Below are 27994 nucleotides of genomic sequence, written 5' to 3'. Positions count from 1 at the left end.
CTGCAAAAAATAGAAAAATTAGTTGGGTGTGGTGGCATGCGCCTGTAGTCCCAGTTACTTGGGAGGCTGAGGTTGGAGCATGGCTTGAGCCCAGGAGGGAGAGGTTGCAATGAGCCAAGATCGCACCACTGCACTCCAGCCTGGGCGACAGAGTGAGACTTTGTTTCAAAAAACAAAACGAAACAAAACAAAATCTTTTTTTAGCAGAGGCTTCACTCTGACATAGTAGGCTGAAAGAATTTTGACCCTGTATTTGTAACTACTCATAATGTATCTTACATTTCAAGTTTTTTGAACTGTTACCAAAGAAAGTTTCCTTGTTAATAATTGCTTGTTGGGAAATTTTTATTTTGCATTTGTGATCTTAATTTCTGTGTTGTTGCATAATGAGACAATAGGATATTACATCAGATTTTCTATAATCTTTCTGGAGCATTTAACATCATATCTCCACACACTGATTTCCATACTGAAAATAATTTCACAAGGAAACCATTCATTACAGGAAAAAAACCCCACACATTGCTTAATCCAATTTAATTTACTGAAGGAACAATATTCACTTAAGTCTCCAATCTCTTCCTTCTTATAGAGGATTCTTGGATATTGAAGATGAACATTTACATATTCTTAAGGTAAAAATATAAACAAATCACAAGACAAATGAATATGACTCAGAATTCTATTAATTTAAAATTTGGAACATAAAAACTAAGTTCCTCTTACCTCCCTTACTGACCCCTTCCAAACTCATGAGTATACAGACTTTTTGCTTTCTTTTCCTAGAATCACTTGCTGTCACTGAGAATATAGTATTAAATCTTATTCGAAAAGATACGAAAAACATAATCTATTCCAATCAACTATATGCTTGATTTTTCTCTCTAGCATCCTTACCACAGAGCAGCTTGGCTTTTGTTTGAACACTATTAGTGATAGGGAAGGGCTTGTCTATCTTCCATGGAAGTCATTTTATCTACAGATATTTCTGACTTTAGAACAAAGTGCTTCTTCATATGGAGTCTTGATAGCTCTCTCTATTGCTTTCTGTTTGTTTTCTGTCTCTGAGGGGAAAAAACAACCATCCAACAACTAACCCACCAATAAACTGACTGACCGAACCTGATCAAATAGGTTTGAGAAACACTGCATACATAGCCCATACCCAAGGAGTCACAACGTGTACATGTGTATTTACTAGGAAATGTTGCAGTGTGTTTAACCCCAAATAGTTCACAAACTTATTTGATTGTGAACCTTTACTTTTCTTTAGAACATCTGTTTAAATACAGCTTAGAACAGAATCTGGCATATAGTAGACACTCAATAAATATTTGTTTAAAAAGTGAATGAATGCAAAATAAATCTTTAAGAACTTTAAAGTACACCCTGTATTGAAGTGAAGCATGTTCTGCATGTTTACATGTGACACAGCCAGCCTAGAGCAAGTGATTGGATGGGTATACCTTCCTTCTTTCTGTGAGCCATTATACCACACATTTTAGAACTTTAAAAATTTGTATTTGGATTTCTAAGCTTGTATCCTCATTGGCACAACTACCTTTTAAATTATAAAATAAATATTAATGATATGTTTGCTTGACTCTTTCGCTTTTGATCATATGTAGGAATGAATGAATTGGCAAGTGCTTTTTTTGACTTTTGTTTTCAATTTGTGTCTGTGTTTAACTGTACAAGCATATGGATTTTCAGCAGAAGTCTTAAAATGGTGATTTGCTCCATTAGGGTGTTTTTAAGGGTGTTTCTCAGGTTACCTGTTGAGTTACATCCCTTTATTTTTCTTCTAAATCAGCTCTTTTTGGGCTTAGCATCAAGCCCAATGTAAGGAGAATGCATCCTTTTTATTCGTGAGGACTTGGGTTTTCTACATAGGACAGCTTGACCACCTTCCTATCAAATGTCAATCTAGTCAACAAGGAACATGCTGTAATGTAGACTTGATCCAGCTTTGGTGATCTAGGCTTTTAATTTATCATGCTTTAAGATAATGAATTTAAAACTTCAGCAATAGAAACATTATAAATTATTTGTTCTCATTTTTATATTTCAGGAAAATATCTGTGTGGAAATTCAAGAAGGTCAGGTACAAAGCTGGGTGTAACTCAATGTCACAGCTTTATCGAAAGTCAGTGTTTTCTGTTTGTCTTTGTTCTCAGCAACAATCTTACCTTGTCCCTTGCAGCTGCTCAATGATAACTGTGTCTTCTGTTGCCCTTCTTGTGTTATCTCCTTCCCCTGTCTGTTTTCAATCCAGAACTTGATCATTTATTAAAGTGGTAATATTTTCTCTTGTAACCGTTATTTCATCCTTTTTCATTAGTATGGAAATGTTATTTCATTGGCACAGTTGTGGGCTACATTTTATGATAGAAAGCATCAGCCTTTTTTATATTTATGGATTTTATGCTGTTGGATCTCACAGAATGCAAGGTACTTCAGAAAGCATTTACCATATTGCCCTCATTTCTAAAGTGGGAGTAATGACCACAGCTAATATTGTACTGAATTTGAAGGCTTTCCATATAAGAACTGGAGCAGGACAAGGATGCCCACTTTTGCCACTTTTATTCAACATAACACTGGAAGTCCTGGCCAGAGCAACTAGGCAAGAGAAAGAAATAAAGGGTATCCATACTGGCAAGAAAGAAGCCTTATTAGCTTTGTTTGTGGATGACATGACCTTGTACCCAGAAAAACCTAAAGACTCCATAAAAAAAACTGTTGGAACTGATAAACAAATTCAGTAAAGGTGCAGAATACAAAGTTAATATACAAAAGTCAGTAGCATTTATATACACTAACAGCAAATAATCTGTAAAAGAAGTGAAGAAAGCAATCTGATTACATTTACAATAGCTACAAAAATATAAAGTACCTAGGAATCAATCTAACCAAAGAAGTGAAAGATCTATATAAGGAAAGCTATAGAATTTGATGAAAGAAATAGAAGAGGACACAAAAAATTCGAAATATATTTCATGTTCATGGATTGGAAGAGTTAATATTGTTAAAAGAACAATACTACCCATGGAAATTTACAGATTTGATGCAGTCTCTATCAAATTCCAAGGCCTGCTTCAGAGAAATAGAAAAAAATTCTAAAAATGTATATAGAATCACAAAAGACCTGAAATGGCCAAAGCAGTCCTGACCAAAAGGAACAAAGCTGCAGGCATCATACTACATACCTTCAAAATTTACGACAAAGCTATACTAATCATAACAGCATGATACTGGCATAAAACAGACGCATAGACCAATGGAACAGAATAGAGTACCCAGGTATAAATCTGTACATTTACAACCAAGTCATCTTGGACAAAGTTGCCAAGAACCTACAATGGGGAAAGGAAATTTTTTCAATAAATGGTGCTGGAAAAACTGGATAAATATATGTGGAAGGGTGAAACTAGATCCCTGTATCTCACCAGACACAAAAATAAAATCAAAATGGATTAAAGACTTAAACTGAAAGCCTGAAACTATGAAACGACTAGACAAAAATGTTGGGGAAACTTTTCAGAACATTGGTCTGGGCAGAGTTTTTTGTGCAAAACCTCAAAATCATAGGCAACCACAGCAAAAATAGACAAATGGGATCACATCAAGCTAAAAACCTTCTGCATAGCAAAGGAAACAATCAACAGAGTGAGGAGACAATCCACGGAATGAAAGAAAATATTTGCAAAGTATCCATTTGACAAGAGATTAATAAGCAGAATGTGTAAGGAGCTCAAACAACTCAACAGCAAAGGACCCAAATAATTCAATTCATAAAATGGGCAAAATATCTGAATAGACATTTCTCAAAAGAAGACATAAAAATGACCAACAGGTATATGAAAAAATGTTCAACATCACTAATCATCAGAGAAATGCAAATCAAAACTACAATGGCATATCTCACCTCAGTTAAAATGGCCTGTATCAAAAAGACAGGCAATAACAGATGCTGTTGAGGGTGTGGAGAAAGGAGAATTCTTGCACACTGTTGGTAGGAAAGTAAACTAGTACAGCCGCTATGAGAAACAGTATGGAGGCTCTTCAAAAAATGAAAAATAGAGCAACCATAGAATTCAACAATTCCAGTGCTGGGTATATTTTCAAAAGAAAGAAAGTCAATATATTGAAGAGGTGTTTACACTCCCATGTTTATTGCAGCACTATTTACAATAGCCAAAATATGGAATCAACCTAAGTGCCATTCAACAGATGAATGGATAAAAGAAAATATGGTATATATATATGTACCATGAAATGTTATTCATACATGAAACAGAAAGAAATCCTCTCATTTGCAGCAAAATGAATGGAACTGGTGGCAATTATGTAAAGTGAAATAAGAAAAACACAAAAACACAAATACTGCATGTTCTCACTAATATGTGAGAGCTAAAAAAATGGATCTCATGAAGATAGAGAGTAAATTGGTGGTTACCAGAGGCTGGGAAAGGTAGCGGGGAGGCGATGAAGAGGAAAAAAAGAATTGAAACGTATTTAATATCACTGAACTGTACACTTAAAATGGTAAATTTTATATGTATATTTTTACCTGAATAACAAATAAAAAATAAAATGGGGTAATGAGGTGAGGGGTGGGGAGTGACTTGTTGAAAATTACAGAGCAGCTCAGTAGTCCGGCTCACACTAGGCCCTGGTGCTCCCACTCCCAGCCCACAGACTTTTATTTTGTGTCCTGAGGCCTCTCTCATTACATGAGTGCTTAAAATGTAGAGTAAGTGGACATCGTTTCCATAGCTATGCAAGAGTCTGAGTGATATTGGAGGAATCGAGTTGTACATATTAGTATTTCCAGATCTTCCACCTGGCATAAAATGCATCAGTTTATCTTTATACTTGTTCCTACTGATCAAAGCAAAGGAGAAATTTGGGTCTCTTATTATGCAGGAATATTTTTATGTCTGATGCTCTCTCATTTAGAAAGTAGAACACATGTGAATTCTACCAGAGGTACAAAGAGGAGCTGGTACCATTCCTTTGGAAACTATTCCAAACAATAGAGAAAGAGGGACTCCTCTCCACCTCATTTAATGAGGCCAGCATCATCCTGATACCAAAACCTGGAAGAAACACAAGAAAAGAAAATTTCAGGCCAATATCCCTGATGAACATTGATGTGAAAATCCTCAATAAAATACTGGCAAACCGAATCCAGCAGCACATCAAAAAGCTTATCCACCACGAACAAGTTGGCTTCATCCCTGGGATGTAAGGCTGGTTCAATTTACACAAATCAATAAATATAATCCATCACATAAACAGAACCAATGACAAAAACCACATTATTATCTCAATAGATGCAGAAAAGGCCTTTGATAAAATTCAACACCCCATTCATGCTAAAAGCTCTCAATAAACTAGATAATTGATGGAACGTATCTCAAAATTATAAGAGCTATTTATGACAAACCCACAGCCAATATCATACTGAATGGGCAAAAACTGGAAGCATTCCCTTTGAAAACCAGCAAAAGACAAGGATGCCCCCTCACACCACTCCTATTCAACATGGTATTGGAAGTTTTGGCCAGGACAATCAGGCAAGAGAAAGAAATAAAGGGTATTCAAATAGGAAAAGAGGAAGTCAAATTGTCTCTGTTTCCAGATGACATGATTGTATATTTAGAAAATCCCATATTCCCAGCCCAAAATCTCCTTAAGCTGATAAGCAACTTCAGCAAAATTAATGTGCAAAAATCACAAGCATTCCTATACACCAATAACAGACTTAAAGAGAGCCAAATCATGAGCAAACTCACATGCTACAATTCACAATTGCTACAAAGAGAATAAAATACCAAGGAATACAACTTGCAAGGGATGTGAAGGACCTCTTCAAGGAGAACTACAAACCACTGCTTAAGGAACTAAGAGAGGACACAAACAAATGGAAAAACATTTCATGCTCATGGATAGGAAGATCAATATCATGAAAATGGCCATACTGCCCAAAGTAATTTATAGATTCAATGCTATCCCCATCAAGCTACCATTGACTTTCTTCAGAGAATTAGAAAATGACTACGTTTTAAATTTCACATGGAACCAAAAATAAGCCCGTATAGCCAAAACAATCCTAAGCAAAAAGAGCAAACCTGGAGGCATCATGCTATCTGACTTGAAACTACACTACAAGGCTACAGTAACCAAAACACCATGGTACTGATACCAAAACAGATATGTAGACAAACGGAACAGAACAGAGGCCTCAGAAATAACACCACTCATCTACAACCATCTGATCTTTGACAAACCTGACAAAAACAAGCAATGTTGAAAGAGTTCCCTATTTAACCAATGGTGTTGTGAAAACTGGCTAGCCATATGCAGAAAACTGAAACTGGACCCCTTCCTTACACCTAATACAAAAATTAACTCAAGATACATTAAAGACTTAAACATAAGACCTAAAACCGTAAAAATCCTAGAAGAAAACCTAAGCAATACCATTCAGGCCATAGGCATGGGCAAAGACTTCATGACTAAAACACCAAAAGCAATGGCAACAAAAGCCAAAATTGACAAATGGGATCTAACTAAACTAAAGAGCTTCTGTACAGCAAAAGAAATTATTATCAGAGTGAACAGGCAAACAGGCCACCTACAGAATGGAAGATTTTTGCAATCTGTCCACCTGACAAAGGTCTAATATCCATAATCTACAAGGAACTTAAACAAATTTACAAGAAAAAAACAACCCCATCAAAAAGTGGGCAAAGGATATGAACAGACACTTCTCAAAAGAAGACATTTATGCTGCCAAGAAACATATGAAAAAAAGCTCATCATCACTAGTCATTAAAGAAATGCAAATCAAAACCACAATGAGATATCATCTCATGCCAGTTAGAATGGTGATCATTAAAAAGTCAGGAAAAAACAGAATGTGGAGAATTAGAAACACTTTTACACTGTTGGTGGGAGCATAAATTAGTTCAACTATTATGGAAGACAGTGTGGTGATTCCTCAGGGATCTAGAACCAGAAATACCATTTGAAGCCGCAATCCCATTATTGGGTATATACTCAAAGGATTATAAATCATTCTACTATAAAGACACATGCACACATATGTTTACTGCAGCACTGTTCACAATAGCAAAACTTGGAACCAACCCAAATGTCCGTCAATGATATAGTGGATAAAGAAAATGTGTCACATATATACCATGGAATACTATGCAGCCATAGAAAAGGATGAGTTCATGTCTTTGCAGGGACATGGATTAAGTCGGAAATCATCATTCTTAGCAAACCAACGAGGAACAGAAAACCAAACACCGCATGTTCTCACTCATAAGTGGGAGTTGAACAATGAGAACACATGGACACAGGGAAAGGAACATCACACACCAAGGCCTGTTGGGGGTTGGGGGGCTAGGGAAGGGATAGCATTAGGAGAAATACTGAATGTAGATGATGGGTTGATGGGTGCAGTAAACCATCATGGCACATGTATACCTGTGTAGCAAGCCTGCACATTCTGCACATGTATCTCAGAACTTAAAGTATAATAATCATAATAATAAAGAAATAAAAAGTAGAACATGTTTCAGCTATTGCCACTTTTAGAGGCTCCTGAGGGGAGAGAGAGTTCTTGTATTTTTTTTATTACCCTCATTCTCACTTTTCTTCTATGGCTCCATCCTAAAAATGTCAATATGGGACACATGTTTGTGGCTGTTATAAACACATTCTTTTATCTGATTAAACATCTAGCATGGGAAGAATAACTGTATGTGTAAATGTGTATGCCTTGGTCTGAAATATATCAAGAGTCTAAATATATAAAATTACATCACATTTTTAAGAAATGACTTTTATGTCTTGACAAAGTAGAGATTTGTAATGGCATGTATCTTAGGAAAATAAATGTCAATTAAAATTGCTTTATGTTTCAAATCATGTGTTGGGAGGATTGTTCTGTAACAGATAACTTATTCCACTGTCTATTGTGGAACCACTGAGAACTCTTTTTTTAAAATTCCTTTGAGGATTATCCTTTATAAACCACATTCATGTGGTATAATTTGAGGAGCACTGAGAATGGTAAGCATCATCAGGCTGACACCACCAGAGATCAGGACTTTGAAGGCACTTTGTATCAGAAAGCAGGTGAAAAATATGGCTTCAGTAAGAGATGTGGAACCACAGGCATTAAAACTGACAAGCCAAAATAGCCTAGTTTGATGACCCATTTTCTTTTAAAAAGTTATCCTTGTTCATGGACCAGAGGCAGGTAGTGTACTTTGATTTTTTGGCACCTATAGAGTTCACTAGAATTGTACATTGTAAGTTAACACTTAAGATCTGGGACAATAAAAGCACATTGAAAAATGCATGGATATTGTTTCATCTATAATGATAAAAAATGAGTTAATATGCTACTATTTATTGAACACCTACCAGTATGCCAGGCATTTCAAATTTCGTTTGCACGGTACCTTGTGAGGTAGATATCATTATGCCCAGTTCATAGCTGAGGAAACTAAAGTTTAGATAGGCTAACTAAATTGCCCATATTTCCATGGCCAGTAAATGTAAGAAGCTGGATTTGAATCCACATCTATCTAGACTCAGAAGCCTATATGGTTCACCACTTGTAAAATGGGATAACAATACCCACCTCAGGGATTTTTTTAAGGATTCAATAAGATTAAAAAATCCAAAAAGCACTTTGTAATGGCTAATAAAGCTTTGTAGAATGAAAGGCATTATCAGAAGTGGAAGACAATCTGCTACAGTGTCTCCCCATGGTTATCTACCCTTCAGATAAATCTGGATGTCCTGGAGTTTGCATCTTTGTCCTTGGCTTTCTGGTGAGAGTTTATGTCTTGGGCATAGATTCTGAGAAGTAGGTCACTGGTTCTACTTATTCAGTGATATTTTCAAGAGCGTGATTTCCTTGCCATGTAGCTGAGAAGAGCAAAGAGATCAGCGGTGTCTATGGACACAGACCTGTGGGACTCCCAGAATAATTTTAGACACAGTGAGAAATCCTGTGTCTAAAATCATGTAATGCTGTACCTTAATATGTATGTAATTTCCTCTCTTTTCTTGTTTGTCATAGAAACGAATCTGCTTCTCTGTATAAGGGACATCAGTCATTTCTTAATGCAAGACATCGCCTTCCTGTCTGGTAAGCACTTTCTTATATATAGTCCAGATAGATATATGACTTGATTAGCAGTTAGTTTGGTACCTATTATATAAATATCTCTCTCTCTGTCTCTCTCTACAGAGCTGTTATATATATTCATTTGAGAAGCACTATTTTAATAAACATTTATACATAGTGCACCTAGTTTCTAAACAAATGGACATTTAGAGAATAATTAGAAGTTTTAAACATTTTAGATATGTGAGTAAAACCGACCTTACCACTCTTGTACATTTGACTTTCAGATGAGTCTTCAAAAATCTATGATAGTTGAAAGTAGAATATGTCTCCTAGGTGGGTGCAGGCTGGGTGGGAGGGGAGCAGCTGAGGCAAATTCTTTGATTACTCCAATGTTTATTACAAATGCTGGCAAGTTGCACTCACTAAATAATCAGCATGCACTAAGTTTTTTTTTTAGGATTTCATTTATATATTATAAAGTTGATTTTTCTCATATATATATATATATATTTGTACGTAATTTTTAGTAATTGTGATAAAATATATTTAACATATAATTTATCATTTTAACCATTTTTAAGAGTACAGTTTGGCGGCATTAAGTGTGTTTACATTTTTGTGCCACCATTGCCACCACCATCTCCAGAACTTCAAACCTTGCAAAATTGAAACTCTATATCCATTGAACAATTACCCCCCATTTCATTCTTTCCTCTCTCTAGCCCCTGTCAACCACAATTTTACGTTCTGTCTCTATGAATTTGACTGTCCTAGGTACCTAATGTAAGTAAATCATATGGTATATGTCTTTTTTGACTGGCTTATTTCACTTAGCATAATGTCTTCAAGTTTCATCGATGTGTAGCATGTGTCAGAACTTCCTTCCTTTCTAAGGCTGAATAATATTCCATTTTATGTATATACCATATTTTGTTTATCTGTTCATCCATTGATAGATACTTTGGTTGCTTCTACCCTTTGTCTATTGTGAACAATGCCACTAAATAGCATTACACATTTTCAGAGATGTAACTATAGTAAACCATCCCACCCCTTTAGCTTTTGGTCAGACTTTAAGGAAAGTTTTGCTTAAAAACAAGCAAATTACTCTCAGGTATTAGAGTAATTTGAATTATGTCATTAAAGATTATATTTGTCATATTAAGCAGATAAAGAAAAACTTACCGGTATATATTAATACATTGCTTTTATAAAGACGAGTGCTTCTTAGGTGTCGAGAGTACAAAAAACTATCTTATTCCTTTTAAATAGTTTAATTAATTCTCCTAGAAATGGCACCTACATGCTCAGTTCACTAAACTAACTTTTACTTTATAAGCGATCCTAATTGGACACTTCAATCTGGCCTCTGCTTTTATTGTCATTATTTATTGTTTTTAAAGACAATGTCTTGCTCCTTTGCCCAGGCTCCAGTGCAATGGCACGATCATAGCTCAATGTAGCCATAAACTCCTTGGTTCAAGTGATCTTTCCACCTCAGCCTCCGAAGTTGCTGGAACTATAGGAGTGTGCCACCACACCTGGCTAATTTTTATATTTTTTATAGTAAAAGTGTTTTGCTATGTTGCCTTGGCTGGTCTTGAACTCCTGGCCTCAAGCGATCCTCCCATCTTGGCTTCCCAAAGTGCTTCGGCGTGAGCCACTGCACCCAACCTGGCCTCTGCTTTTAAATGATTATAATTACACTTATGATAAAGCTTAATTAAAAATGATTCTAATTAGTGGTAACTGTGAATTAGTGACGACTTAATTATGGCTTTATGTTTTATTTTATAAGTGGCATAAATGTGTGACAGTGTCAGTAAATTTAGCAGTGTGTTAGGTTTACTTTTAAGTTTTGGAGATTTTACTTAAGATTATCTATGTTTTCTAAACTGTGTTCTAAATAGAACCGTCCTCAGGGCTTGCCGCACTCATTCAGACCTCACTCTACACATTTCCTTCCTTAATTGCTTTTTGTATTTTTTTTTCCTTTTTTTTTTAAAGACGGGGTTTCACCATGTTGGTCAGGCTGGTCTTGAACTCCCGACCTCAGGTGATCCGCCCACATTGGCCTCCAAAGTGCTTGGATTACAGGTGTGAGCCACCACGCCCGGCCTTTGTATTTGTTTTTAAAATGCTTCTGCCTATAGCTTCTTTTGAAGAAAGGGTTCCCAATGGCAAAAAAAATAATAATAATTAAAACGTTCCAATTTGGAATATAAATAGCTCTTTTGTTCTCTTCTCACAAGTTTACTACTTAGGACAGTACTTGTAGGTGTTCAGTGTTAATAATAGCTTATAGATTAGTCAATGATAATTTACTCTTATAGGAGCCTTACTGCCGGTTTTTTTTTTTTTTTTTTTTTTGATAAGTATAATTTGCCTAAGTGCTAGATGGTTCTGTCCTTAACTAGAGTGACTAGCTTGTTTGGCAAGTATGTAGTTATTTTATATTTAAGATATTTATTACATTATATATTACGTATTATTTATATTACTAGTTCTATACCATACTCTACTTATAGAGGCCCTTTGATTAAAGATTCACTAAATCTCTTGGTTCAGAATTATACAGTTTCTCCTTTGAGTTTCTTAACAACTCTTGAGTGGATGTCATTTATTATCAGTGATTATTTTCACTCTACTCTTTAATTCTAGAATACCATACAGTGAAGATTAATAACCTTTTGATTTAGTACTTTGGACTAGTTTGATTAAAAAATTAATTTGGGAATGAGTTCTCTCAAATTACCTTTGGTAAATATTGAGGCAAATAATTTATCTGATCTTTTTCCATGTGTACTAGAGAAGAAAGTGTATTCTGCTTCTGTTGGATGGAGTTTTCTAGAAATGTCAATTAGGTCATGTTGGTTGAGACTGTCGTTCAGGTACACAATATCCTTGCAAATTCTTTGTCTACTTGTTCTATCAATTATTGAGAGATGGGTAGTGAAATTTCTGACTAAAATTGTGAATTTGTCTATTTCTCCCTGTAGCTCTATCAATTTTTGCTTTGCGTATTTTGAAGTTCTGTTATTAGGCGCATAAGCATTTAAAATTATGTCCCATTGATGAATTGACCACTTTATCATGATCAAATGATCATTTTAATATCTAGTAATATTTTTTACTCTGAAATCTACTTTGTCAAATATTAGACAGCTTTGTTTTGTTTAGTATTGTCATAGTATATCTTTTTCTATCCTTTGCTTTGGATACATTTGAACGTTTATATTTATAACATGTGTTTTTGTGGGCAGCATATAATTTGGTCTTTCTTTTTTATTCAGTTTGATGATCTTTGACTTTTAATTACAGTGTCTAGGTCATTGACATTTTATGTGATTATTCATATGGATGGATTTAAATCTACCATCTTACTATCTTATAATAAGGAAAATACAAATGTAAGATGGTAGATTTTTCCATTTGTCCCATGTGTTCTTTGTTTTCTTTCATTTCTGTCTTCTTTTGGACTGAATATTGTTATGATTCCATTTTATATCCTTTTCTTTTTCTTTTTTTTTTGAGGGGGGGAATGGGGTCTTGCTCTGTTGCCCAGTCTGGAGTGCAGTGGTGTGATCTCAGCTCACTGCAGCCTCCACCTCCCAGGTTCAAGCGATTTTCCTGCCTCAGTTGCCTGAGTAGCTTGGGATTACAGGTATGCACCACCACGTCCAGCTAATTTTTGATTTTTGGTAGAGACAGGATTTCCACATGTTGGCCAGGCTGGTCCTGAACTCCTAACCTCAAGTGATCCTCTCACCTTGGCCTTTCGAAGTGCTGGGATTACAGGCATAAGCCACTGTGCCTGGCCTATATCCTTTTCTACTGTCATATTTTTATTGCAGATTAAATTAAAAATATTTGTACATCTTTATTCACTTAAATTCAGCCAAATAAAAATTACAGCTAAACTCAAAAAGTTTCTATTAGTGAGCTAAATTCAAAGGCCAGCTTGCAACTTTTCTCCTAAAATAATTCTTCAAATTCTATTTAGCACTTTGTTGAGCATTCATGCTCTACGTAGGTGCTAGGCTGGTTGCAGATGTGGACCTTAAACACATGTAAGGCTCATCTCTGCACTTAGGTGGCTTTCATTTTCAGTATTTTTCATCCTCCAGGCTGCATAGAGGGCTACTGGGATGGATAGAGAAACAGGTGGAGAGACCAGAATGAAAGCCCAGAGCCAGTGCAATCATTCCCCCACCAAGAATCCCTATGACAGTTACCACTATTCCTAGTTCCTATGGAAATGAGCTTAGGGCAGCCTCACCTATAAACCCTGGGATCCATGCTTACCGGGGGTCAAGGTCACCCACTTGGTCAAGATACTGCTGGATACAACTGCTCCAGGTTAATGGCTGCATGGGCCTGTGGGGAGCTTCCACAATCCTACGCTTCTGCCTGGACACCGACCCAGGCTGAACCCAGGTTAACATTGAATGTTAACCCACAGGGAATTTGTCATGTTTCTTTGCATTAATAAAATTCCTATATCATTCCTGTCGTTATTGCTTTGGTTGTTTCTTCCATAAACACATTAAACCATCACCTATTTCCTATAGTGTGCTCTGTATCTTTTCCTGCTCACTATGACACTAAGAGATTGATTATATCAAGTTTTCCACTTGCTGTCAAGCCGTCAGTCACTCATTTTGAATTTAGGCTCATTGGTATAGAAAGCAGTTATTTCCGAACCTCTTGGTTGTCCAGTTTGGGGAATCAGCTATTTTCAACTATATTTATTATATGTATTTTATGACATTTTCTTCTGACTATATTCATTCATTTTACTCTCTTTCTTTTTCCTTTTTTATTGAGAAACTACTCTGCCACTTTTTAAAGTGTCAGGAACTTGGAGCCATTTTGGTTTGTGTGGAGATCATAATCCTTATAACATTGTGTTGCTGCAAAACAGTATTCATATCTAAAATCCTCTTCCTTGCCTCATTGTTATATACTTTTTAAATTCAGTGGATTTTTTTCTATTATTATAGGTGGCCGGGGAAAGGACAATGCTTGGATTATTACATTTCCAGAAAACTGTAATTTTAGATGTATACCGGAGGAAGTAATAGCAAAAGTGCTTACTTACCTGACATCTATTGCAAGGTATTATATTTCGTTACAATTTTTCAATTCACTTTATATCACATATCCATCTGGATGTCATAACAGGAAAATGGCTTGATATAGCTATTATTATTTTTGTGAATAATCAGCTAACTTCAAAGTAGATAAGAAGTACAACTTAGAAGGAGAAGCTGGCAGCTACCTAAATTGTTACAAAAATTATACTGATGGTCTATGAAAATAAAATTGGGGATCTAGGAGTACTTGTTCCTATGAAACATAAATACTTTAATTTGCTTAAAAGGAAATATTACCAGCCAAGAGCGAGGACAGCCATTTTTCCTTCCTTCTGAATATAACACAAGAAGACCAAATCTTAAGTATATTCAATAGTGATACTAGGAGATACTAGGAGGAATGTCTTGATAATAAAAATTGTTTGGAACTAGAATGCTTTAAAATGGAAAGTTTCGAAAGGTTTCTTAGAAATTTCATTTATGTTAAAGACAAAATTTTCAAAGGAAGCATTTTCTAGTTACTAACTCTGAAGAACAAGAGGACACAAATCTAGGATGATAAAATTCAGAGTCTCATGAACAAAAATCAAATCTGAAAGAATGAAACTTACAATGTACCTATTGAAGCTTGAAAGTGATCTTTTTAGGGCAAATAGAAGTTATATTTTCCATTAAGCTGCATTTCCTCAAGGAGCACACTAGAGTTAGAAAAATAGATTTAGCAGTGTTATTTTGAATGAGTGAATGGATCATTGACTCATGATGAATTGCATGGAAAGTTAAATCTGATAGCATGAAGGACAGTTATCTTTTAAGTTTTCCCACACCCAAGATTATATAGCATTTCAAATCAATTTTAGTGACCTATCTTCATTATTCTATTACTTTATTATTTAAAAGATTGACATCAATGCTGCAAGAGAAATTTTAAATAGTGAGTAAGGGAATATGCATTCAAATTAGTTTTCTAAGATGGTACTTTGCGATAGCTTTCCAAATCCAAATCCCTCTTCAGTGAAGACATCAAATGTAGATGAAATAGTCAGAAATTGAATGAAGACCTATATAACAAATTTGCATTATTATTAAGAAAAAGTTCTTATTTCCTCTTATCTTGCAGGCAAAATGGATCTGACTCCCGGTTTACCATTATTCTGGATCGAAGACTGGATACGTGGTCTTCTCTCAAAATCTCTCTCCAAAAAATCTCAGTAAGTATCTATGCAGTGCACAATAACTTTTAATTTTTGTTTTACATGATACTTTCTGTTTTGGGAGGTATAGATTACTTTGGTACTGATGGAGACAATAGGAATAGATGGGATGATGAGGAGGGAAAGCAGAAGGAGAGGTTGTAGCGGAGACTGAGATAAATAACTCTACCCAAAATAAAACCTAATAAGAATGAGTGGGTTGTTGGTGGTTCAAACAAGGCAAGTTTTTATGGAAACTTTTTTTTTTTAGTGGAAATAGCTGTGTTGCATATTCATTGTATGTGAAAAAATATGAAGAAGAAAGTTTAAAACAATAGTCAGTAATCTAACCACCCCAAAATAAGCAGTTTTTAACATTTTGGTGTACAACTTTCTAGACTTATTTTACCCTAGGATAGGGTAGGGAGATGAGTCTCATATAAAATGATGTATCTCCCCTACTGGTATCTAGTCCCCAGTTTTCCAAGACCCAGAGAAACATTTTCTGTAATTAAAACAATGAGAAATACAGTTCTGCCCATGACCAAGATGATCTATTTTTAGGCTTACAAGGATATCATGAAATTGACACTTTATTTTCATTAATGAGGAGGGAAATGAGGAACCCCCAGACTCCTTCTGAGCTGGCAAGATTGGGGCTCTCTGTGGAAGTGTCATGTGGCCAACTTCCTCTATTAGACCAGAGTAGCTGGGAATCAATATATTTTTTCCTTTGAGATTCCAACATTTCCAGCCATCTGAAATTCTTACTTTGTTCTCCTGAGTGATTGAGGAGGTCATGCTTACCACAAGAAGTTGATTTAGTTGCAAAGGCAAAACAAAAATCTAGGTTGTTGGATTTCCAAGCCAATGTTCTAGCACTCACAAGGTGCTAGAACACCTATGAGTTTAATACCCACCTATTCTGGGTATTAAAAGAATAATGTAAGATCATTATTCTTTTAATAAATGATGAGAAATAATCCATTCTGGGTATTAAAAGAATAATGATCTTATATTATTCTTTTAATACCCAGAATGGATTATTTCTCATTTTGGACAAATAAGCAAAAAGTGGTTTTCTGTTTATTTAACACAGGTGTTTAATCAATAGCAGTGGAGAGAAGAATTAACATCAGATACACCCAGATTAGTAAAATAAAATAGAAAAAACTTGACTTTGTACAGCATATTTGTGCTTTTTCAAAAGCATTCACATTTATTAAGTATTATTGATTCACTAACTGACAGAAGAGCAGAAGATCAAACACCACATTTCTCACTCATAGGCGGGTGTCGAACAATGAGAACACATGGACACAGGGAGGGGAGCACTACACACTGGGGTCAGTTGGGGGGAAATAGGGGAGGGACGGTGGGGGGTGGGAAGCTGGGGAGAGATAGCAGGGGGAGAAATGCCAGATGTAGGTGATGGGGAGGAAGGCAGCAAATCACACTGCCACGTGTGTTCCTATGCAACAATTTTGCATGTTCTTCACATGTACCCCAAAACCTAAAATGCAATAAAATAAATAAATGGGAGAAAAAAAAGTATTATTGATTCACTTCATTTCCTGATTAAGTACTGCAGGTAGGTATCACTATAATTGTCTTATAGATGATGAAATCACATTGATATGTGCACTTTGGAATGGTTATGTGATGAATCCAAGGTCAAATAGCCAAGTAACCAAAAGAGCCATAGCAATAATCGAAATGTCAAGAATTCTGGTTGGTAATGCTTGCTATCATTTTCCAACTAGCTTGCAAATAGACAAATTCAAAGTTATTTAGAAAAAGGTAAAATTTCTTTTGAGAGAGTAAATCTGTTCTCCATATATGATTGAGCTTTATCAGTGGGGCTAAATAAAGTAAAAGCTATTTCCCTTGCTCTGGTCTTTTAGGATTGGTCCCTGGGCATATTGAGTAGACCTTGGTTTATGCTAATAACGGCTTCTATTATACTAAATAGAGCACTTGTTGCTTTAAAACATTTTTTATCACCCAGGATTTTTCTTTTGGCCAACACTGCACCTGCCTGATTAAATTAATTTTCGTTGTGTGACTGGCACATGACATTAGTTTTTTTGGTAGAGTTTTATTTTTATTATTCAAAATAGATGGCTTGTAACAGAGGTTCCATTTTTCATTAAAGAGAAATATAAGATTAGATCATGATCCTGTCATTTTGAAGTCAACAGGTGGTAATTACTTGTTTACTGGGGAGTGATACTCCCCTTTCTGTATTCCCAGGGCTGCTTTCTCAGTGGAGAATTATGACCTATGCTCAGTAAAGAGCTTGGATCTCAGGGTCCCTTTATTTTCATAACTGCCAAATTGATCGTGCTGGGCAAGGGAGGGGTAGAGGTGTCAACCACATGTAACTGGCTATAGGTTGTTTTAGCTGTTTCTTTTTTAACATGTTAAATGTTTTTGCTTGTGGTATAGTTTCTCTACCCATACTCAAGAGCACATTAATTACTTCTCAACAATTAATAACTGTTGGTTAACTGGCCGGGCACAGTGGCTCACGCCTATACTCCCAGCACTTTGGGAGGCCTATCTGGGTGGATCATGAGGTCAGGAGTTCGAGACCAGCCTAGCCATAATGGTGAAATCTCATCTCTACTAAAAATACAAAAATTAGCTGGATGTGGTGGTGGGCACCTGTAATCCCAGCTACTCGGGAGGCTGAGGCAGGAGAATCACTTGCATCCAGGAAGCAGAGGTTGCAGTGAGCTGAGATCGTGCTACTGCACTCCAGCCTGGGTGACAGAGCAAGACTTCATCTCAAAAAACAAAACAACAGCAACAATAACAACAACAACAAACTGTTGGTTACTGTTTGAAATAAAGGTAAATATTGAATGCAAGCTCATTTCAAGTGAAAAAGTTGGCATTCGGAAAGGATTTCTAGTGAAGTCTATCATTGTGTAGCTAGGTATAATTGCCCGTGGTATATTATTTCAAACAAGTGTCTGTGAAATAGTCATACAATTCAATTTCAAGACCTTTATTTGTAGATTTCAAAATTAATAAAAGCATTTAGGTTATATTTCATAATTAATGAGAGGAAACTTTTTTAGTTATACATTTTGGGGAAAGGTTAATTTGGAAGAGAATCCTATCTATCTTAGAAAGTTTGCATATTCTATTCTTTCTGGATTAATATCAGCACAAAATTTTGCAAACTATATTCTTTCACAAGGGTTAAACCCAGAATATAATTTAATAACAGAGAAAACAAAATATAATTGAAATTTAAGTCATAGACTAGGGTAGGATGAGAGTAAAAAGCATGAGTTAATACTACCTTCACAAAGATTCTTAGCATTCCACCTTAAAAATCTAACTGCGGAGAGGAGAAAGCCAGTCCCATCAAGCCTGCTCCTAGGAAGAGAGCTGGTTTTTTTCCTTCCTTCTTCCACTCTTAGGACATGCCTGATCTTCTTGAGCAGTCCAGCACAAGCTAATCCACAAGGTTCAATCAGGCTAAGTAATTGGAGGAATGTGTCAACTCTGAATTACAACGAGCAGAAGGGAAGGATATGTCAGCTGACTAATCAGGGATAGTGGGTTTTTTTTTTTCTCTCCCCAGCGCTGCTGCCACTGTGCTAATGGAAGCAGCTACGGCAGCTTTGTTTGACAGGGATTTTTGCCTGCCGTTTTTAAATACTACCCAAGAAGCAGCTCATATTTCATCAATGTTGCATTGACAATTGGAAAAGAAGAGTGTAATTGTGTATAGGCGAAATGGCAGAAGCAAATCCCCCGAGAGGCAAGATGAGGTTCAGAAGGAATGCGGTAAGGGCTCTGTCTGCACTCCTGGAAAGCCTATTCCCAAGTTCAAGTGCTGGGATGCTGCAGCATGGTGCTATAGCACAAACTGCTGAGTGGGGTTTTTAAGAACAGATGGAGAGAATGGAGACTTATATTTGCGTGGATGGCATTGATGTGATTACTGTGATATTGACATAGGGTAATTTTCAGGCAAATGAGGGGTTAGAATATAATTTCAAAATCTAAATGTCATCAAGTTTATGGATGAGAACCTTAGTCATGTTATTTGTTTAAGACTGTATGAACAATTTTGAATCATTTGACAACATAGCTTTAAATCATGACTTAAAATACTATCTAACAAAAGGATTCATCCTTTCCTTCACCATGATCAAGAAGCGTATGTTGCCAGGGATGGGTCTGGAGGTGATTCTATCATCACTTAAAATGTAGCCTTTCCTGGGTGTTACTGTACAAGTGATAAAATCTGTAATGATTTGAAATCGTTATGGTTTCAATTCTTTCCCAAACTTAAACTTCACAGGTTCAAAATTGTTGCCTACTGACAACTTTTTTTTTTAAAGAATAAAACAGTAACTCACTTTTCATTATAGTCTAGAATTTGGAAATCTCTTCTTTCAGTTACATTTCAAGCACTCTTTCTTTTACCTAAATTTTCTCTTCATTTATTAATTAGTAAATTTCCAGCAAATTTCTAATATGATCTTTAGATGTATTTTGGAGAAATGTTGAAATAACACTAACTAATTTAATTAAAAAACCAATCATCAAAAAGGCTTTAAATGCCACTCTTTTTCTTTCAAAGCTTAATATAATGTTATTGATATTATGGTTTAAAATATAAATTTGCTCACTAGAAATATCGAGATCACACACACACACACACACACACACACACACACAAATAAGAAGGTAAAAATTGACCATCAGAAAAAAATGACATTTTGAATTAAAATTAAGATAAGGAAAGTAAGACTTTTATTATTGTTGAATGACAGTGAACATTAATAGGTGAGTAAATGATTTATTTTCTAATAAAGCTCTTAGCACAGACTGCTATTTTACAAATTATAGTTGGTTTTACTTTGACAAAATTATATCTTTGGCCCTATACATGTTTTTATATTATAAGAATGTAGGGCCAGACTTTTAACAGACAATTTATGGTACACAAGAAATATTTGTGTTTGTGCTTTGGAGTATTGTAAGCAACTGATATTAACACTTTTGTTATCAAAGGTAACTTAAGCTTTCAGAAAGTTCCTAATTTCATATATATATACTCAGTGCTGAACTTAGTTTCAGGTCTATACACATACATTAATATACACACAAATAAATACAGCACAGGGGTACTCATTGAATAGACATATCTAGCACTGTGATATATACAACATAAGTTACAAAGGTAAATATGGAATGGCTACTGGGCTGAAGAAACTCTCAATCTAGTGGAAGGGGCAAGACATGTTCATAAATAACTGTTTTGAAAAGAAATTCTGGCTGGTAGAGAAGGCCTCATTCAGGGGATGGTACATGTTTGGTGTTTAGTAAGAGCATATGTTGCTGTTACCTTTCCTTGATTCTTTCCTGTGTTTTTTTTTTTTTTTCCCTCATAAATGAATTAAGTGACCCCTTGGAACAGATATTATGAGTGGGATTAATTGGATTAATTCTGAAGCCTAGAACTGTAGTAGAAGACACATATGTTTTGCTTGTATGGATAGGACTTGACAAGAGTAAAGAATTTGAACCTCAGGTAATGAAAAAATGGTTTCACCTTGAAGCGTCTCTGGATTTGGGTTGATCTTGGAGGCTATGATAGGTGGCATCTAAAAGGATGGTCCAGTGCCATTTGAAGTCCAAAAAAAAAAAAAAAATGACTGAACTAGTTACTTGGTAGATATTTCAATGACTGTAGCTGAGTGAGAGAGAGGGGAGGAGAATAGATAGATAGATATGTGACAAACAGGGCAAACCATGAGGAAGGAATATTGCTTTGGGCTGTCCTGCCCCTGAGGTCACTCGACATGTTGCTTGGCAACTCATACTATCTGTATTCTTTAAGGTGGGAATATGGGGAAATAGTGTGGAAATGGCTCATACTGTTGCAACCTATTTTCTATAGCTTGAGGTAATGAGATATTTTTCCCAGCATATTCTGCAGAGATGGTTCAGATCTTATCAAAGTCAAGTGCCTGTCAGCATCTCAACATTTGTCTGATATTAGATTATACTTTCCTTTTGGTGGACTGTATCCTCTAAATTGTTTCCAGCAACTTGTTTCAAATGTTGTTTGTCCCATTTTGGAAACGTCAAAGTCAAATTATCCCTGAATGGCAAACAGTAAATCTGAATGTACATTCAGACTATGAAGTGTTAAGTGTCTAGAAAGTTTGCCCTTAGGATCCAGATAGGCCTTACTACCACTGCTTACTGACTGTGCCTCAGTGTCCTCCTCTGTGAAAAGGGAGTAATATCTAGTTTACTGCAATGTTATGAAGGCTAAATAAGATTATATATATATATATATATATATATATATATATATATATATGAAGTCTGACACATACATAATGGCTTTTAGTCAAGGGTCTCTCTTATTGTTACTCCCTTTCTTTACCCTAAAGATTAAAACAGAAAAGCTATAGGAACATAAATTATGTTTATAGTAAATAACCAAACTTTTATGTTTTATAAGGTACTTTCAACATTCTAGAAGTAATAACTAGAATAACTGAAAAGTGTGTATAGTGTGATGAATTGCCTCCCTTAGATAGCACACACAAGAGTATTAAACAAGGTTAATTTCTAGACTTTGGCAGTGAAATGATGGATTTGGTTTATGCCTGCTCTTGTTGTTATTGTTGTTGTTACTGCTGTTAGATCATACAACTAAGCAATCTGGAAGTACGAGTGAGTAAAAGGGAGTAAATCTGTTCTCTGGGAGGGAAAGATGTGAGGGAGCTTATTTTGTGCTTGTTACCTTGAAGAGCCAGTAAGAGCTACTGCTGAGGGCTAGGGTGGGACCACGTACAGTGATTGGACACATGGCTCTGAGTCCTATGTGATGGGCAGCTGGTTCACTTTTACTGAGATGTCTTTAAGCAGTCACATGCTGGCACTCCAGAAAAATCCCTGCAAGAAGCTAAAACCAATGCTGTTTCCTCTCTCAGGCAAATATTTTTAAAAGCAAAAACACAATGAAATAAAACAAGACTAACGTTTGCCCAAATCCCTTTGCTTTTTTGACAATTTCTCAAAAATGATTTATGCTTTCAAAATCTCAGGTTTGATTTTAGAGAAAAAGAAAACGTGCTTTTTCATGTTTATATAACCATACAGATTAGAGGTTCTTAAAGCAGTATACCCAAGAATTTAGAAATATATCATTCCCAAACCAAAATGGGAAAGTTCACTGGTCTTGAGCTGTATTTGCTGTGATATGTGCATCTTATACCCTATGCTATTTGATTGTTCATTTAAATACTAGCTTTAAAATGGATTATCTTGAAACTTTTAGTTATTACAAATATTAGTATATAGAGAAAAAGTACTCTCTATATATACCTATACATATATCCACATAGATACATACAAACTAATCTTAAATTTATATGGCTTGTCAGGTTAAAATTACTTGAGCGTGTTCTGTCCCCTGTAGATTCTCACAGCCAGCAATCACAGACAAGGATGTGTCCATATTATTGATATTGGTCGATGTTCAGATCTATGAAGCTTTTGGTTCAGCGGTTGCAAATTGTCAGTGCACAGATATGTTTTGTTTAGACTATACAGCATTTTAACAAACTTTTAATTTGTTTTCCGTTTTTAAACATCTGGGCTTCACATGACAATCTGGGTTTCTGTCTTCTCTTGAAAAACCAAAGAGTTGGCAATGCTGGGCCCACCTTACCACATGACAGCATGTATCTGGAGCTGACTTATGAGTGTCCTCTGCTTTGAATGTTCTGCAGTTCACCACAGTCCCCACCACTTCCTGTTGCTCCTCATCATGTAGAAAGAGTGTGAATTGCTATTTTCCACCTAATTTAAGCTGTTCATTAATTAAGCCTACTTCATATTTATATAATCTCCCTAACACATGGTAGGCATTCAAGTTTGTCACCTTTGCTTCAGGTCTCAGGTTTAGATTCTCAACCCACTTGATCCTTGTATTATTTCCACTATAACTTCTCCAAATTCCTCTTGTTGATTGAGTCTAGTTCTACAGGCAGGTGAACCAGGGTTTTACCTCTGCAACTTAGGAGCTAGAAGATCTTGAAAAATTGCCTGACCTCACAAAAACTCAATGTATCAGTTCCCTATTGCTGCTGTAACAGATTACTACAACCGCAGTTACTTAAAACAATGAAAATGTATTGTTACAGTTCTGGAGGTCAGAAGTCCAAGATTACCCCATTGGGCTAAAAATCAAGGGTCAGCAGAGCTGTGTTCCTTCCGCAGACTCTAGAGGAGAATCTGTTTCTTTGACTTCTCTAGCTTACGGATTGTCCACAGTCCTTGGTTTATATCCCTGCATCACTTTGACCTCTGCCATCACATCTTCTCTGGCTCTCCTGCCTCCCTCTTTTCCTAATGATTACATTGGTCCCACCATAATAATCCAGGATAATCTCCCCATATCGAGATCCTCAATCACATTTATAGTCTCTTTTACCATATAAGATAACATATTCATAAGTTCCAGCGATTGGGATGTAGACATCTTTGGGGATAACGGCACTCAGTTTCTCCAGTTGTGAAATGAGGACAAAAATAGAACCTACTGCATGTAAATACTTAGCACAGTGTCATATTAGTGCCCCTTATGGGCATAATTCTAGTAGTATGCATTCAACAAATGACATTTCCACATTTCTACCCCGTCCAACTATCCAATCTCCTTTCCCTAAATTAAAGCTCTGAGAGGTCCTGAATATATATATATATATATATTTGGCTAAAGAGAAGCTATGAATAGTAGTCATAAATGTGAGGTGTGGATTCACTTTAAAAGTATGACAGTTTGGTAGGCACCTATTATGGTCTGGGTTAAGTGAATGGGGAGACGGGGATTAAAAGTTCAGGTATGTCTTATTCACATGTGGGCGTGAGGGATAAAACAATTGATCTGAACTGTTTGATTTAGTTTTCTAGAAAAATAACTGACAAACCAAATGCATTGAGTGCCACCTGATTGCTCCGATTGCTTAGTAGTTGTGTAGCTATTGCCTACAAGTTATTTAGTCTCCCAAATGGCTACTAAAGTTGAGAGTAACTTGGATTAAAAGAGTCCATGTGGTGGCTCACACCTGTAATCCCAGGACTTTGGGAGGCTGAGGGGGGTGGATCACGAGGTCAGGAGTTCAAGACCAGACAGGCCAACGTGGTGAAACCCTGTTTCTACCAAAAAATACAAAAATTAGCTGAGCATTGTGGCTTGTGCCTGTAATCCCAGCTAATTGGGAGGCTGAGGTAGGAGAATTGCTTGAACCAGAACCCGGGAGGTGGAGGTTGCAGTGAGTCGAGATCGTGCCACTGCACTCCAGCCTGGACCACAGACAGAGCGAGATCCCATCTCAAAAAAAAAAAAAAAAAAAAAAAAAGAGTCCTTGTGCTCTAGGAAGATATGCAAAAAAGATTCTAAAATTATGCAATAACAAAAAAATTTGTAAATGTAACTATGTAGTTTTTATTCTTTGATAATGCATTTTCTTTAAAAGCACAGTTTTTCTGGGCTTTTTGTGACAAGTGGATTATTAAATATTTTGAAGGAATTAAGGAATGAGAATGTATGCTGTATGGCTGTTGGGCCCCACAGGGTCATGGGGTATTCCTTATGCTGTGCTGAAGTGCAGGATCCAAGAAGTAAAGAGACAGGACATTGAAGAACTTGTGAAGAGCATCTGGACTCGAGGGGGCCACACCACCTATGAGCGGAGACAGGCGAGGCCCGAACGCTCAGAAGCGTCTGTATTTATTAGGTACAAGCAGGGGGAACAGTCATAAGTGAGGTCATCATCTATAGGCTTAGTGATAGGGCATACATAATCACGCGAGTCACAAGCAAGGGGTCCACCCCATGATGTCACCTGGGCAGAGAGGTGTGCCATGGACAGTAGGGGGCTGTTCCGTGCCCAGTAGTACAGGGTCGTGTACAGAAAAGGTGTCCACTCCCATTAGGTCACAGAGGCAATGAGGTGGGTTGTGTGCAACAGGTGTGCAATACTTATTATCTGGGGGCTGGAGACTTCAAAGGATTTCTAATAGAAAGATACCGGAAACCAATGCAGTGGGAGCTGATAGACTTGTACTCTTATCAAGATATTTACAGGAGGATGATTTGAGCTAGCACAGAAGCGAGAAAAGACTGACAGGGTGTACAGCCACTGTGACTGGTCACACCAGAGGGATTCTTCTCCCTTGGTTATTTGCGGGATCTCAGGCCTGAGGCCTACTTTCCACAGGAATTGGATGCAAGGTACTACAACTCCTTCATCAGGAGGAGAGGCTCTTGCTCCAAGCCTGCCATACAGCGTGTGCCCTTCCAGGCAGGGACGCTACCGTCTGGGTCTTTGGTTCTTGTCCTGGTCTGGCTGTTCTCCCATGTACTGCTTCTGTTCTGTGACTGCTCTAGGCATTCCTCCTACAATAAACTACTATATGGTTATATTGAAGGATTCTATAAATCGGCACTAAATATGTCAGTACAGCTCCAACTACAATACCTATATGATTATATAGAAAGATTATATGGAATTAAGTTGATTATATATATATATATGAGCTAAATATAGTAAGCAGTAGGTTATTATATAGAAAGATTATATGGGACTAAGTATGATTATATACATAAGCTAGATATAAGTAAGCAGTGAGTTATACTTCAGGTACTAATTGTGCCTGGGGTCTGCACAGTTCTCCTTCCTCCATGCCCATGGGGGCGCTACCCACATATGCTAAGATAATCAGAAGGTTTTGCTCAAGAATGAACTGATTAGAATATAGAATTATCTTTAGAAGCAATTTATATAGCTGTCATATGTAGCTATCAATGTTTGGGATAAACCACTTTATTAAATAGAGCAATGACAGGTTTAGTGAACATCCAACATAAAATCTGACTTATGAGCAACTGAATACCCTACCCCTACTTAAAATCACTTCCTTACTTGTCTTGCAGACAGTGATTTTCCTTCTCTCTCCTTTCTTTCTATTTTGTTCCCTGCTATGTGATTAGCCATCTCTGGACCTGGCTGCTGGTACAGCCTTGCTCTCCTAGGAATGGCAGAGTAGAGAGCAGGGACTTACCTCAGGCAGAGAGTTGCGGCATAGCCCTCTCTATTCCCATAGTATCCTCCCATACCCTCCTCCCCAACACATAATTTTGGAGATGGGTGAGTATCCCTGGCTTGAAGTCAGCCCCAGGTTCTTGTATCCAGAGAATTCTAGATACAAGAGAATATGAAATAAAGGAAAGTCAGAGAGAGAGAGATGAAACCAGATCAACCTAGAATCCATGAAATAATAAAAGTAATTTTTCTTTAAATGTTGGCAAAAGTAGGGTGCTTTCGATTTCATTTAAAAGTGAAAAAATAAACAGGTTCAAGGCAGGTGAGCATAATAATATAATGGGAATTTACTCAGGTGAAGAAAAAGGAAAGGCTCAACTCCCAAAGTGAAGGGGGTAAAAATAGAATCCGTGCTTTCCATTTAAAAATAGGCCCAAAGGGCCAGGCACGGTGGCTCACGCCTGTAATCCCAGCACTTTGGGAGGTAGAGGTCGGCGGATCACGAGATCAGGCAATCGAGAGCATCCTGGCTAACACAGTGAAACCTCATCTCTACTAAAAATATAAAAAGAAGAAAAACATTAGCTGGGCATGGTGGCATGTGCCTGTAATCCCAGCTACTTGGGAGACTGAGGCAGGAGAATTGCTTGAACCCAGGAGGCAGAGGTTGCAGTGAGCCGAGACTGCACCACTGCACTCCTGGGTGACAGAACGAGACTCCATCTCAAAACAAAACAAAATGAAACAAAACAAGGCCCAAAGTTCCCACAAGTCCCTGTCAGATTATCCCTTTAAACAAGCCTTTATCCATATCCCTAAAATATTCTACCCAAACCTGCTTGTCCTGAGGTTCAAGAATCTAAGGCAAAAATTTAAAACTATCTTATTAATATTTTAGATTTTTAAAAGTGCCTTTTCATGTCTTTTGCCCACTTTTTAATGGGGTTGTTTGTTTTTCTCTTGTAAATTTGTTTAAGTTCCTTAAATACTGCATATTCTCACTTATAAATGGGAGCTAAATGATAAGAACTCATGAACACAGAAGGAAACAACAGACACTGTGGTCTACTTGAGGGTGGAGGGTGGGAGGAGGGAGAGAAGCAGAAAAGATCATTATTGGGTACTGAGCTTAATACCTAGGTGAAGTAATAATATGTACAACAAACCCCATGACATGTGTTTATCTATGTAACCTTTGCATGTACCCCCAAACCTATAATAAAAATTTAAAAAATGATTTTATATTCATTTTTTCTTTTAATATTCCTGTAATAACTGGAAAATACCTGTGTGCGTGTGTATGTGTGTGTGTGTGTGTGTGTGTGTGTGTGTGTGTGTGTGTGTGTGTATTTGAAGCATAGTCTGAATCTGTTGCCCAGGCTGGAGTGCAGTGGCACAATCTCAGATCACTGCGACCTCCACCTCCTGGGTTCAAGTAATTCTCAC

At 36.6% G+C, this 27994-nt stretch overlaps 1 protein-coding gene across 7 annotated transcripts in view; it reads left to right on the top strand.

Moving 5' to 3' along the window:
* The window catches only part of MCF2 (MCF.2 cell line derived transforming sequence), a 107616-nt gene that overhangs the window by 29351 nt on the left and 50271 nt on the right, over nucleotides 1-27994 (top strand). For 4 of the 7 annotated variants that reach the window (XM_037728319.1, XM_037728318.1, XM_017499920.2 and 1 more), the window contains exon 1: nucleotides 18817-19256. In XM_037728319.1, the coding sequence (XP_037584247.1) occupies nucleotides 19206-19256 (51 nt within the window). In that variant the 5' untranslated portion in view covers nucleotides 18817-19205. Of the gene's footprint in view, nucleotides 1-9112; nucleotides 9182-14166; nucleotides 14282-15379; nucleotides 15471-18816; nucleotides 19257-27994 lie in introns of those variants that run through there. The other 3 variants (XM_017499915.2, XM_017499917.2, XM_017499916.2) reach the window with 1 other exon arrangement.

This window comes from Cebus imitator, unplaced genomic scaffold (assembly GCF_001604975.1).
Source record: "Cebus imitator isolate Cc_AM_T3 unplaced genomic scaffold, Cebus_imitator-1.0 Scaffold262, whole genome shotgun sequence".
Taxonomy (NCBI): domain Eukaryota; kingdom Metazoa; phylum Chordata; class Mammalia; order Primates; family Cebidae; genus Cebus; species Cebus imitator.
This window is presented reverse-complemented; position numbering and strand designations above follow the sequence as displayed.